This window comes from Gavia stellata, chromosome 1 (assembly GCF_030936135.1).
Source record: "Gavia stellata isolate bGavSte3 chromosome 1, bGavSte3.hap2, whole genome shotgun sequence".
Lineage (NCBI taxonomy): Eukaryota > Metazoa > Chordata > Aves > Gaviiformes > Gaviidae > Gavia > Gavia stellata.
The window spans coordinates 17,350,055-17,363,454 of NC_082594.1; the positions used below are offsets into that span (position 1 = coordinate 17,350,055).

The 13,400-nt window shown below is 38.1% G+C and overlaps 1 protein-coding gene across 1 annotated transcript in view; it reads left to right on the plus strand.

Moving 5' to 3' along the window:
- The window catches only part of AASDHPPT (aminoadipate-semialdehyde dehydrogenase-phosphopantetheinyl transferase), a 31,091-nt gene extending 20,996 nt beyond the window's left edge, over positions 1-10,095 (plus strand). Inside the window, exons 4-6 of the mRNA XM_059824553.1 lie at positions 21-182; positions 4,738-4,815; positions 9,863-10,095. Coding sequence (XP_059680536.1) covers positions 21-182; positions 4,738-4,815; positions 9,863-10,021 — 399 coding nt within the window. The 3' untranslated portion in view covers positions 10,022-10,095. The remainder of the gene's footprint in view (positions 1-20; positions 183-4,737; positions 4,816-9,862) is intronic.
- Positions 10,096-13,400: the final 3,305 nt, after the last annotated feature.

Sequence of the window (13,400 nt, forward strand, 5' to 3'; positions counted from 1 at the left end):
ACATTTGTTCTGTGTTTTAGGCCTTAAAGGAAAGCTTCTTAAAGGCTGTTGGAGTCGGAATTGGCTTTAACTTGCAAAGAATTGAATTTAATGTGTCCCCTTTGCAACTGGAAGTAGGGAAGGTGTATAAGGAGACAAAAATGCTTCTGGATGGAGATAAAGAAGAAGAGTGGATGTTTGAGGTAAGAAATACTCAAATTTATTTTTTCCATAGTGATAAATAGTCTCAACACCCTATGGTTGCATTGCGCATTTGATTTTTTTTTTTTAATCGCAGCTACACACCTTTATTCTGTATAACCACATTGAATATATAACAATTAAAACTTAGGATATAAATCTGCAGCATTTTAAAGTATTTTTGATTGCAAAACCACCCCAGAGATATATTCATTATAATAGCTTTTTATTTTTTTGTCTTCCTGGAGTATATTTCTTGCACTGCATGAAATTCAGCCTAGGGTGTGCAGGGAGTTCACAAGCATATTCAGACCTGACTTCTGAATAGTGTCTAAGATTTTAAAGAATCTGACCTTCTTCATCAGTCTAGAATGGGTCTAGCAAGGCTGTTTAAAATCCAATTATCACATATTTTGGATTGTCTTATTTCTGTTTTAAAGAGAATCTAATTTACCAAAACAGAAGAGAGAAATAAAGCGGATTTTACCCATTTAAATTACACAACATATTCTGAAATCTCCTCCTTCAGAAAGTACCATGTAATGTGAAAAAAGCAACTTAAAAGCATAAAGACTAGAAAAAGATCTACCACCTTATAGTTGTCATGACTAAAAGGTCAAGAGAAGTACTAGTGAATCAGAGTAAATCAAAGTTGACACTGTTCAGACGCCGTGTAACTGTTCACAACAAGAGCAAAGCCTGTTCATCTTGGAGACAGAATTTTCTGTGAACATTAAAAAAAGTTAATTTTTTGTTATTTCGTTGTAAATACCAAATGAACTACCTTTTTGTGTAGTTGACTGTTTGTGGCCCCTTTACCAAGGGTTTAGTTTTGTTCAAGGTGTCTTTCCCCTCCTCCATTCCTCATATATTTTTGAGCTTGGATAGACAGAAGTAGTCCAGAAACAGCCTCTTGTTGTTTGATCTTGATGGATCAGTTTAGCTTTAGGCACTTGTTTTCACGTAGTACTCTAGAGATTGCTGCTCAGATTCCCTCCAAATGTTTTGGAAGGAGTAGGAGAAAAAAATACAGTAAAACTTCATTTAAAAACATAAATTTAATTTTAAGATATGTCTGCTATGTGTACTAAATATGCTTTATTCACATAGGCAGTGCACACTTTCCTCATTTTAAAAAGGTGAATTTGTTTAGTAATAATTAAAAGTTTACTAGCCCAGTGAAGGGTAATACAGTATTTGTGTCAGGGTATTAATTTAGAGTGGAGTCATTATTATGATGATGATGATTATTATTATGGGTAATTCTGTATGCTCCACTTATTTCCTTTGAAGAAGAAAAACTTACAGAATGAAGTGCTAGTTAATTTTAATACATGAAAGAAGTTGATCGATAACAATTATGACAAGTTTTATAATTTAAAGAGATAAACATAGCTTTATAATACATATATCTACAGCAGATCTGATATGTGGAAAAAAAAATCCTAATTACTGATTTGCAAACTGTTAAGTGTGTTCATGATTCCTTCCTTATTGGTCCCAATTTTGTACAGTTAATCAGGAAGAATGGCTAGACAGCACTTTTTGGAATCTATATTGAAGAAGAATCTTAAATTGGACTGAAGACAGTTCTGTTCTGGTCCGTGCCTCAATTTTGGATACAACCAGTTTATAAAGGACACACCCAATTTTTCCTAAACCTCACTTGGGGATTAAGAATCACCTGGCATCACTGCTGCTACACAAATAATTATTTTTTCACAACAAATAGTTGCTTGGTTTGTCTATATGCAAATATGTTACTTCCAGAATATGAATTTCAAACTGAGATTACCTGTCAATTTGAAAGTTATTTCGTAATTGTTGTTGGTATGCAACTGTAATGAAGTCTTTCACCCTCAGTAAAAGAAGCTAATCCTGTTGTATTGTGAGGAATAAATAGGAATGAAAACTTCTACTTCTAAGACTACCTAATCCAACTGGATTCACACAGCTATCAGTTCTGCTGGCTGGGAAGGTACAGTTTCCCTCATAAGCTGTCTGTTGTTGAGTGAATCCAGGATGATTTGAATCCCAGACACATCATTCTGCTGAGCCTTTGAAATGAGGTTATTGTAAGTCTCTGTGTGCCTGTCGCTTAAACAGCTCTAGTAACGCTTTGGTTCTGTGCAGAGAAAAACAAATTTTGATCCATTATGTTTTCTGGTTTATAGAGAAGAATCTTAACAAAACAAACTCTTTACCTCAGAGGAATTCTGTACAGTTGTCCTCTTTCTCTTTTCGTTTAATCATCTGTTTCCGTTTAAGAAGTTGGATTTATTTTATAAGCTGGTATAGCAATATCCCCAGGTGAATAGGGAAGCAAGCTGATTTGCTGGTTTTTATGGTTTCAGTATGTTTCATTAACTCCATACCTTAAGGCTTTCACTGGCCACTAGTAGGGGCCAGGAAAGATCTCCTTCCCTTCTGTATTTGGTTTGGATTTCATTTCTCTGAAGCAGCAAAGATAAGATGAGCTGACAAAAAAGTATTTTATTAACAATACGTAAAAGACTATCTATAATATGTTTTTAGTTGCACAAAGAAGTAGTAATATGCAAGTTCACGTCACAAAAAAAAAATTCCTGTGCATTTACCTTAAAGCTGTAACAGAGTTGTCTGCAAACTTCTGACTACAGATTCTACTACATTCTGCTGAATGTGCTGTACTGTGTCCTCTGTTCTGATCAGTCTTTAACCTCTTGGACATGCAAAAAATGAAAGAAAGGTGGAAAATGAAGTGAGTAAAAACTGGGTGTAGTCATTTTTTCCATCTAGACAAATGCAAAATGCTGCCACCCTAGAACTGTATAAATTGTTCAGCAACACTTGATCAAACATCTAATTTTCATAGTCCTTTTTTATTTTTGAGGAAGTTCTAGAAATGTGCGTGATGTATACAAATGGTGTACAAATCTGAGGTAGCATTCTTTATGCTTGACTTATTTTCAGTCTTGTGTTGTAGTAAAGGAGTAGAAAACATAGTAAAATACTTCATAGTAAGTACACATATAGCTCTTGCAGTTGTGGGAAGTACCACTTACACTGCAGATTAGTTAGTGTTTCTTATGTGCATTAAATATTTCTCCTAATCTAGATAGAAGTGAAATAGTAATTTTCTTACTAGTGCTTTGCAGAAAGGTAAAACAATATGAGCCTTGATGTTTTTAAGTAGGTGAGGGTTACAAAGTCCACTGCTAAATCTGTCAAATAGGCACAGTTTTGGTGCTGAAGAGATCAAAGTAAGAACACAGTTCTACTCCCACACCAGCACCTATCTGCCAAGACACCCACATCTTTGCCTGTAAAGTCCCCCAGCCTTATAATTGTACTGCTGCTACATGACTAAAGCAGCTGCTGTCTTTGCTGAGCTGGGTTGAATAGACCTGAGCTGAGCATCTTGGCACTTTTTTATATACAGGGCTGTTTGGGAATCACAGAAATGGTCTCCTTGCAAGTGAAATCTTTGAAAATCCTATATAGTAGATGAGCTGTAGAGAAGCCTAATACAGACTGTTGTCATTGTTTTAAAAGACATTTTGCTTAGGTTAAAAGGGGGGGAAAAAAGGTAACCAACAACCTGTCAGAGGAAATAGAAGAACATCATGATGCTTTCTTTATGTTATAATATAGTGCAGCTAGAGTATTTCCCAAGGAAGTGGAAGTTGTAGGTTCAGTCATACCTCCTAGGAGAATATCCAGACTACTAGCTGATTTTCAGATTAATGGTGATATCTAAATTATTCATTTTTCTAGGTAAAATTCTTGTTACTCTTGATTTCCATTTTTGAAAGTTTGCAGAAATTATGTAAAAGTTTTTGGATAAAGAAGCAAGGAAAACATTATTTCCCCCCCTGCCCTTTATATATATATGGCTTGACTATAGAATAAACATTATTCTGAAACAGTATATAAGTGTTTTTTTCTGAAATGAATTGTTTAGGATGAATTCTTAGCCCTTCTAGAGGAAAACACTTTTAAACAAAACTATTAAATAGATAAACTATATTACTAAATATATAGTTGTATATCTAAAAATGGTTTTTGAGGAAAATTGATTCGTATTTACACAGAGTAGTGCTCAGACTGCCGTGTCAGAAATTTGAAGTTGTGATCTTACATGCTGTCTGAAGTCAAGAGTGAGAGAGTCATTGGTTTAAGTTTACGCTTACATTGTTGTTTTTCAGAATACCTCCCAGAAGTTCACAGTTCATCTCATTGGAAAACAGATAGCTAAGATGGATTGTATAGCTTGTGACTTAAAAGGGACTGGTAAAGGGATGCTAAGGTCACAAAATTGAATATAAATATCGACAAATGGGTGAGATGATGGTAACCTATAGTAACCGGTTCAGCCCTGCTAACTTTTTAATGTGTCTGCATCCTTGAGCTCTCCAACAAAACTGCTGAAAAGGACTATTGCTTTTTGAATGCCATTATTTTAAAGCATTTTAAATTATGTTCTGCTGTTGTTCTGAACCATATTCTAAACATTTATGTAGTCTTTGCTGGAAACAAAGAAAATGAGTTTACGTTGCCATTTTTCATCTTTACTAGGAAACCCGGTTAGATGACCATCATCATGTTGCAGTGGCTCTCGGGAAACAGGAGGGATTTGGGCAGAAGCATTCTGATGTAAGAAATTATTAAACATTTTCAGGTCTTGATAACTAATCACTTGAACATAAACTTAGTCTGATGCTGTAGCTAAAAGTGTGTTATCTCAGATGTAGGGCCAAGGAGCAAGCTTGTCTTGAGCACAGTATTAGCCAGATTGTTACTGAACTGTTACCTCTAGTTCTGTTGTGCCTGTTTCAGGAAAGGTCTGAGAAGGAGAAATGGTTTCAGAGGACAGCAACAGATAATGTCAAATACGGAATATATGTTTTACAGCATTAATGTGTTCATTCAAGAGAAGATTAAGTGATTTTTGTCACAGTCTGCTAGTACTCACGTGGGAAAGATGGTTTTCACAGAGGGAAATGGACGCAGTGAACCAATTTGGACTGCTAAACTAGCACAGCACCTCACCAAGTTGATTTTAATGGGGGACCGTCAGTGCGTGTATCCTAGAGCAGATCCATCTCTCAAACACCAATATGAAAAGATAACCCTTGAGACAAGCAACAACCACCAACAGATGGGAAGAACAGCAGTGTTAGTTTTCATTCCACGTGGTCTCTCTATTGAGAGAAGCAACAAAGCAACTTAAAAGCTTTTCAGGATTTTCTGTGTAATTTAACTAAGACCTGGGTCATGAAAATAGCAATAAAAGTCAAATTTGAGGCAGACTGGCAAGTTGTAGCTGAAATAGCCAGACAGTCAGCAAAGGAAAGTGTGACAAATTGCCAGATTTGTCTGTGGTGTTTTAGTTGCTTACAAGAAAATCAGTTAGTTGTTTTCTGTTATTTAGATACAAAGGTTCTGCCAGGAACTAGAAAAAAAATAATTAGTGTATGAATGGATAAAAGGATGAAAGTGGTCGTGCACACATCTATCATGGTCATAAAGTCTGAGTTTGTGATCATGGATAACACAAAAAGGCATACGTTTTAACTAGCATTGGTTAGATGAAAAAAAAGAGGGATAAACTACCTTTGAGGATTTACTGTGGTAAATCAGTGCTCACGTATTCTTTAAGAACATATGTTCTGTCAAACAGAACGCACATACTTAAGTTCCCAGTGGGGCTGCATATCATCCTTCCTGCAGGAATACTGGTAAATGTCAGTCTGAGGTGAAAAGGTGGCAGCAATTATTTCTAAAGACAATTACCTAAGTATTCTACAGAAGTCCAGTATTTTTAAGTATTGACCTTCGCCATCACTGTCACACACCTTAAAATTATCATAGAAAGAATAGGCATGGTGTCAAGAGTTATGATGAAAAGTCTTTTGAATCAAGAAAGTCTCAAAGGCATACTTGACCACTGACTAAATTTGTGATGACCTAAATTTCATTAGCTCAATCCACTGAAAAAGGTGCCTTTTCAGGACTCCTTCTAACGGGAATGTGGAGGAAACAAAAGTGGCCTTCTCTCTTTCTAACAGAACTGTAAAAAAGGATTCTATGTATTGCTAGATATGTCGAGAGGAAAAGGTGTTCTTCATATTAGTTTAAAAAAATTGAGTGTGTAGACATTAAGCTGTTGCTTTGGGCTGTCAAGGCCTGTCTCTGTTCCCTCTCTGCTATCACAGGAGTAATTCATTATGTTCTGTTTGCAGAACATGTACTTTCAGTGAGCTTTCTTCCCCAGCTGATAGCAAGTACCTACAATTCACAGGAAAGACCAATTGTTACTTTAAAGTACTATAATTTAAATTCTCCAATGTCAAGAATCTTAACAAAATGTCCACTAGTGATTGCAATATACTTGAAGAGACAGAACATTTATCTGCACCCTTATGTAGATCTAGACAGTTATCTGAGGCAGGTCTCGATGAAAGATGGCTGAGTTTATAATTCTTTATAATTCCCATGTGGGCTATAAAATATCACTTGCTAAATTTCACTAGACTTATGACGAATTCAGTCAGAACACACTTCTCTTCAGACAAGCATGTGCTGAAGTTCAGACTAGAACTTTTAAGCCTCTGAGCTAAGTAGATTGTTAGCTTGTGTTTGGTATGCATCTGGATGTCACTTGCATGGCTCTAGACATACTTCCTGCAGCCTTACCTCATCCCAAAATGCCAAATGATCAGTAATGTCTCAACACCATGTCACTTGTGTGAGGATATAAAGTGACAGGCAGCTCAATTAACTTTTGCTTTGAGTCTGCATTGGACAACTTTGAGTTTTGCTGTGCTGTTACAACAAACACAAACCATTTTGTTGTCTCTCCATTTATTCCTAACAGTAGCTCACTGCTCAAACACTGAAGTGGAAAATAGACATTTTTGCTCTTTACCTATTTACTGACCTACCTTCATTGATGTGACAGGAAGGGATGACAAAATCAACGAGGTCACCTCCAGCACTTGCACATAAGCAAGCAAGTGCCTACAAGGCAGCTTTACGGACAAATCCTCCAAACCCTCTCCAGAAACTCAACAGGCTGGGGTGCCCCTTTAAAGTGCCTGTAAACTAGTGCACACAATATGGGGAATAAACATGACGAGTTAGATATCTGTGTGCAATTGCAGGGCTATGATCTTAGGATCATGGAGACATGGTAGGATGGCTCCCATGGCTGGCCTGTTGCAATCAAGGGGGGCAGGCTGGGAAGATGAGGCGAGGGAGTTGCCCTTTATGTGAGAGAGCAGCTGGAGTGCATGGAGCTCTGCCTGGGGATGCATGAGGAGCCAGCTGAGAGTTTATGGGTTAGGATTAAAGAGAGGGCAAGTCAAGGTGACAGTATGGTGGGTGTCTGCTATATGCCCCTGACAAGGAAGTGGATGAGGCCCTCTACAGACAGATGGAGGCAGCCTCCCATTCACAGGCCCATCAGCCTCACCCTGATCTCTGGAAAGGTGGAGGAGCAGCTAATTCTAGAAACCATTTCCAGGCACATCAAGGACAAAGAAATCATCAGGACTACTCAGTATAGCTTCAGCATGAAAAAGTCATGCTTGACCAACTTGGTAAACTTCTACAATGAAATGACTGGCCTGGTGGATGAGGGGAGAGCAGTGGGTGTTGTCTACCTAGACTTCAGTACCTTCTACCTCTGACACTGTCTCTCATAAGATCCTCCTAGAGAAAATGCTAATGTACGTACTGGATAAGCAGGCAGTGAGGTGCACTGAAAACTGGCTGAACAGTTGGGCCCAAAGGGTGGTGATCAATGGCACGAAGTCTGGTTGGAGGCCAGTAACTAGCGATGGTACCCCAGGGGTCAAAACTGGATCCAGTCCTGTTTAACATCTTCATTAATGATCTGGATGATGGGACAGTGTACCCTCAGCAGGTTTGCTGATGACACAAAACTGGGAGGAGTGGCTGATACGCTAGGGGGTTGTGCTGCCATCTAGAGAGACCTTGACAGGATGGAGAAATGGGACAACAGGGACCTCAGGAAGTTCAACAAGGGGAAGTGTGAAGTCCCACACCTGAAGAGGAACAACCCCAGGCACCAGTACATGCTGGGGTCCAGCCAGGTGGAAAGCAGCTTTTCAGAAAAGGCACTGGGGGTCCTGGTGGACTCCAGACTGAACATGAACCAGCAATGTGCCCTTGCAGCAAAGAAGACTGATGGTATCCTGGGCTGCACTAGCCAAAGTATTGGCAGCAAGTCAAGGGAGGTGATCCTTCACCTTTACTGAGCACTGGTGAGGCCACATCTGGGGTGCTGTGTCCAGTTCTGGGTTTCCCAGTACAAGAGAAATGTGGACGTACCAGAGAGAGCCCAGCGAAGGGCTGCAAATTTTACTGAGAGACTGGAATGTCTCTACTATGAGGAGAAGCTGAGAGAGCTGGGACTGTTCACCCTGGAGAAGAGAAGGCTCAGGGGGCATCTTAGTAATGTATGTGAATATCTGAAAGGAAGGTGCAAATTAGATAGATCCAGGCTCTTTTCACTGGCGCCCAGTGACAGTACGAGAGGCAGTGGGCACAAGCTGACACACAGGAGGTTCCCTCTGAATGTCAGGAAACACTTGTCTTTCACTGTGAGGGTGGCCAAGATTGCCTACGGAGGTTGTGGAGTCTCCATCCGTGGCAATATTTGAAAGCTGTCTGGACATGGTCCTGGGCAACTGGCTTTAGGTGGCCCTCCTTGAGCAGGGGATAGGACCAGATGACCTCCAGAGCTCCCTTCCAATCTCAGCTGTTCTGTGATTACCAGACATCAGTATTGGCTCACCAAGAAGTTAACAGCACCCTAGCCTGCATCAAAAAATGTGTCAGTTTGTGTGATGTACAGAATAACCCCACTGCAGAGTAGCCCTGCTGTTTTCTATGAAATATTAAACGTTAAGAATATGTTGCTTGAGCAAATGCCAAATTTAGAAGGATCGGCTATATTCACGTTCAATTCATGCAGCTGTACTTTTTGCCCTGCTGTTTGGAAAGAATTACACTTGCAGATAGCATACAGCAGGCTGCACAGTAACATATGCTCAAAAAGCCACACCTTTTTTTCTTTGAAATGTGATTTTTCTTGAAGTAATGGAACTGACACGGACCATGCACTCTCATCTCTAATATCTCAGTCTGCATTTAATCTGGATTTAACATGGGGAATTGTGGGTTGATTGTGACCACTTTTGTCCTTAAATAGCATGACTTTGAGAGAAGCATGCACAATCTCAGTGATTTCTGGTATTAAAGAGAGTACGAATAGCCACACCTCTAGTGGAATAAATCCTCACGCTATTATCTCAAATAATCATGTCTGCTGGTGAATGAAATAGAGTTTGTTTGGGTTTGTTGATGGGCTTTTTTTCTTCCTCTTTCCTGGGCTTAAACACTTATTCTGTGGTATTTACAGCATTCTCTATCCCTCATTCTTTCAGTTTTCTGAACTGAATTTCAAAGAAAAACTTGCTTTTCCTGTGTGGCCTGTTACATGCTTCTATTAGTTACTGTATAGCCTAAATTAGGGACAGTGACATTGGTCTCATCTGGTATGTTTTCTTTCTTCTTTGGTAAGCAATGTGTAGTTTAAACTGGACAAGGGAATATTGCAGGAAGAAAATTGAGATTTATTGATTCATGTAATGCTAATACGTATTTTCCTTAGGTATGTTCCATGGAGCCTAAACAACCACAGTTTACATTACTGACTTTTGAAGATTTAGTTGCATCTGGTATTCCAGTCACACCTGAGGATTCTGCATATTGGGATAATTTTTGTTCTAAGCAGGAGAGTCCAGTGAAACAGAATTCACATTCAAGATAAGAATGCTTATAAGAAAAAGAAAATTGTCAAAATTGTTGTGCTGTTACTTTACATAATTCAAAGTGTAGGAAAAAGTGTACATGTGTAAATGAAACATGTTTTTCTTTATTTAAACTAAAAGTCTGATTTTCACCTTTTTTAAAATTGATAAAGAATGTCAGTATCTTAAGGAAGATGCTTATTTCCTCGCTGAAGGAATTCTGAGTGAAAAGTCTAAGCTGTCCACATGCTTTTTTGCTTCTCCACACCTGTGGTTCTTACACTTCAATAATTACCCATGCTAGGAACAGGGAGCAGAGCTACAACAATGTTGTTGATTAGTCACCAAGTGTTTAATATATAAAAAATGTGTTTCTATACTTCATTTATGCTGAAGCTTAAATTATGGTACTGCCTTTTCTCTCACAAAAATAATAGTTTTATTCTCACATGGATGAATAAAGCCAGAAGAATTGGTACAAATCCTTTTGCTGTTACTGTATGGTGTAAATGTTTGTACCACGCTTTGTATTTGTGAAATAGAAGGCTGAAGAAGTCTGAATCTTAATAGTCTTGGAACTACATCTGTGCAAAACTAGTTTGAGGCAGGGAATTAACTTATTTCATATCCTTTTCACTTACAATCTTTGTTAATTAAAGCTTCCTGTATGTAATTTAGGATTTGATTTTTAACAGTTCTATTTGTATTTTTTTCCCTCAGCAATAGATATGAGCCAAACAGCAGTTCAGTGTTCCTAGACTTGCATTTACATCTGTACTGTCATAGACACTGTCATGGCGAGGAGTGGGGGGGAACAAAACAACAAAAAACCCACCTATTTACTTTTTCCACATAGTCTCATAACATCTGAAGACAGAAAATTTTATTTTCTTACAGTGAATTAAAATTTCTGGAGAAGATCTGTAGATCTTGAGTGCACCTTTAAAGTATTCCGTATTCTTTTTCAAAAAAAATCCTATTTTGTGTCATTACCTCTCCCTTTCCTTTCTAGAAGTCATAGATACATTATGAATGGTCTAAATGTAAGGAAACATACTGAACAGAATGAGTCATACTGAACAGAATGATTTTCACCGCTAAAGAGTTAATTTCTGTTCTCCAGTTAAACATAGATCTTCAGTGAATTCAGGTTTGTGTGCAACTTGGCTGCACCCTGTATTCTGACTAACGGAGAATCTACTTGTAGTGTAACTATTGAAGCCATGCCTTATTAGAAAGATAAAGAAAAGGTTTGGAGAGAGACGGATATGAGTTTTACAATATTATACAAACTGCAAATCAGTGAAGCAGTGACTCCTCTCTCCAGACTCCACAGGGCTTAAATTAGATGTTCAGTAACTTCAAATCTGAAGTTAACAGAAATACAGAATAATTTATGTACAAATTGTAAGTCAAGTGTTCCAGACTGTTTTTTTTAAAATAAATAGAACTTGCCATAAATAATTGGCACTCCATGGAGGCCAGAAAAGACTATTCAGTGGATGTGTAATGGTATCGTTTACTGGGATAGGATATTTTCAACTGATTCAGTTGACTCAGTCTTACTCTGTTCTACCTGAAGTGTACTATAATCCCAGATGAGCAGGCACATGAGGGTGCTTAAGAGCTGAGATAACTAGAAGTGTTGCCAAGCTGAAAGAAAGGACTTGTTCTGCCACAGGTTTTGGAAGTCTGCAGAATAAGGAGGCCTGTTCAGAGTATGAAGGGCTGGAGAGTACTTAGCTCCATGGCTGGCTGGCTGTTAACTGGTCCAGTACATGCCAATCCTCACCAGTCACTGAGGACCCCATCAACTGCAGCTGTACCAACCAGTTTAAATTGCCAACTTTTTTGCTAGGATAATGAAATGAACTGCAAATATGGGGTGAAATGAACAGAGAATTTTCAGATCTAGATTTCTGGGAATAAAGGAATTAATTTCATATTAGAGATTATTTATTTTTGCCTGGTGACACTGTCTCAAAACAGAATTTTTCTCTCACTGGAAAGAGTTTAAAAAGTATTAATGAAATTATTTATAATACTGGGCTTGCATGTAAGTAGAGGACAAAACAATTTTGTTAAATTAGAAAAATTACACTTGGTTTGCTTGCCAGGAATATGACAATTTTCAGGACTATATCTAATTAGAAAGGTTAGAAAAACAAAGGAGTTTGGTTTGGTCATCTTTCCATGAAATAAAAGCATAGTTTCTAACAGTCCAGACAGAATCATGTAAAAGATTGCAGTTCCTCACATTATGATTTTTTAGAATTTCTTTGATTTACACTGAACTATTTGAAAAATTAGATTAATCTTTTTTTTTTTTTTTTTTTTTTTAACCTTAGGTAACAATAAGGTTAGGTGATGATAATGCCTTGTGAAGAGCCACTTGAGTCAGGTTGTTTAGTGTCAGTGCAAACAGATAGAACTTTTACCCTTGCTTTTACCATTGTGGGAAAGAGCAGCTGTATATAGTTACGGAATTATCAGCTAAAAGCATGCTGCTAAAAGGCCAGCAAGACACTCTTGACTCTTTATGAATGTGAATGATCTTTCTTAAAGTCATCAGAATGTTTTTCTGGGCATCTGTGTACTGTAGAGGCACATATTGAAATAAATATTGCTAGTATGTACAGATAAGTTAATGTAATCTCACAGCTCTAAGACTTTTTTTTTTATTTTACCATCACCCTTTCCCTTATATAAAAAATTGAGCCCTGTATCCACATGTGGCCATAACACTGGCTTCCTTGCATTTCCTCAGAATACAGTCTTAAAGTCCACAGACTGTCTCTGTCATTTTTAGAAATACTGGTGTGGCACAGCTCCAGCTTCCCTACCTAGTTCAGGTTGTTGGCTCAGTCCAGTGTAGATGAACTGACCTTTGCTGGTCTCCCATCACTCTTCTATCTGCAAGAAATTTCCCAGTTATGCCTAGAAGCACTCTGGCCTTCCGGTTCCTTCTCCAGAGTTCTATTCCTTTATCTGTTTTGTTTTCTATATACTGTGCTACACATGACCATACCACGTACCTGGATCCTAAAGGGTAAGAAGCTGCAAAAACACAAGCTTTGCTCCACATGAGCCTCTCCCAGCAAAGGGCTGTGGCTAGGTAGTCATCTTCCCTATGGAACAGGACTGACCAGCCTTCCTGTTTCTCAAAGTACAGATTTAGATCTTGGATCAGATCTGCTGCCCTAGGCTGTGGATCAGCCCAGTGTTTCTGAGGAGTAGCTATTAATAGTCTCTGACCTAAAAATAAAGTTTAAAAAGTTTTGGTCTTCAGTGAACAGATTGGCAAAAGTGAATAAACGTGTTTTAATTTGAACATATTATCATGTTTAAACTTTTGTGTGTCTTGCATAAAAATTGTTAGTGTGGATTAGGGGATAAAAC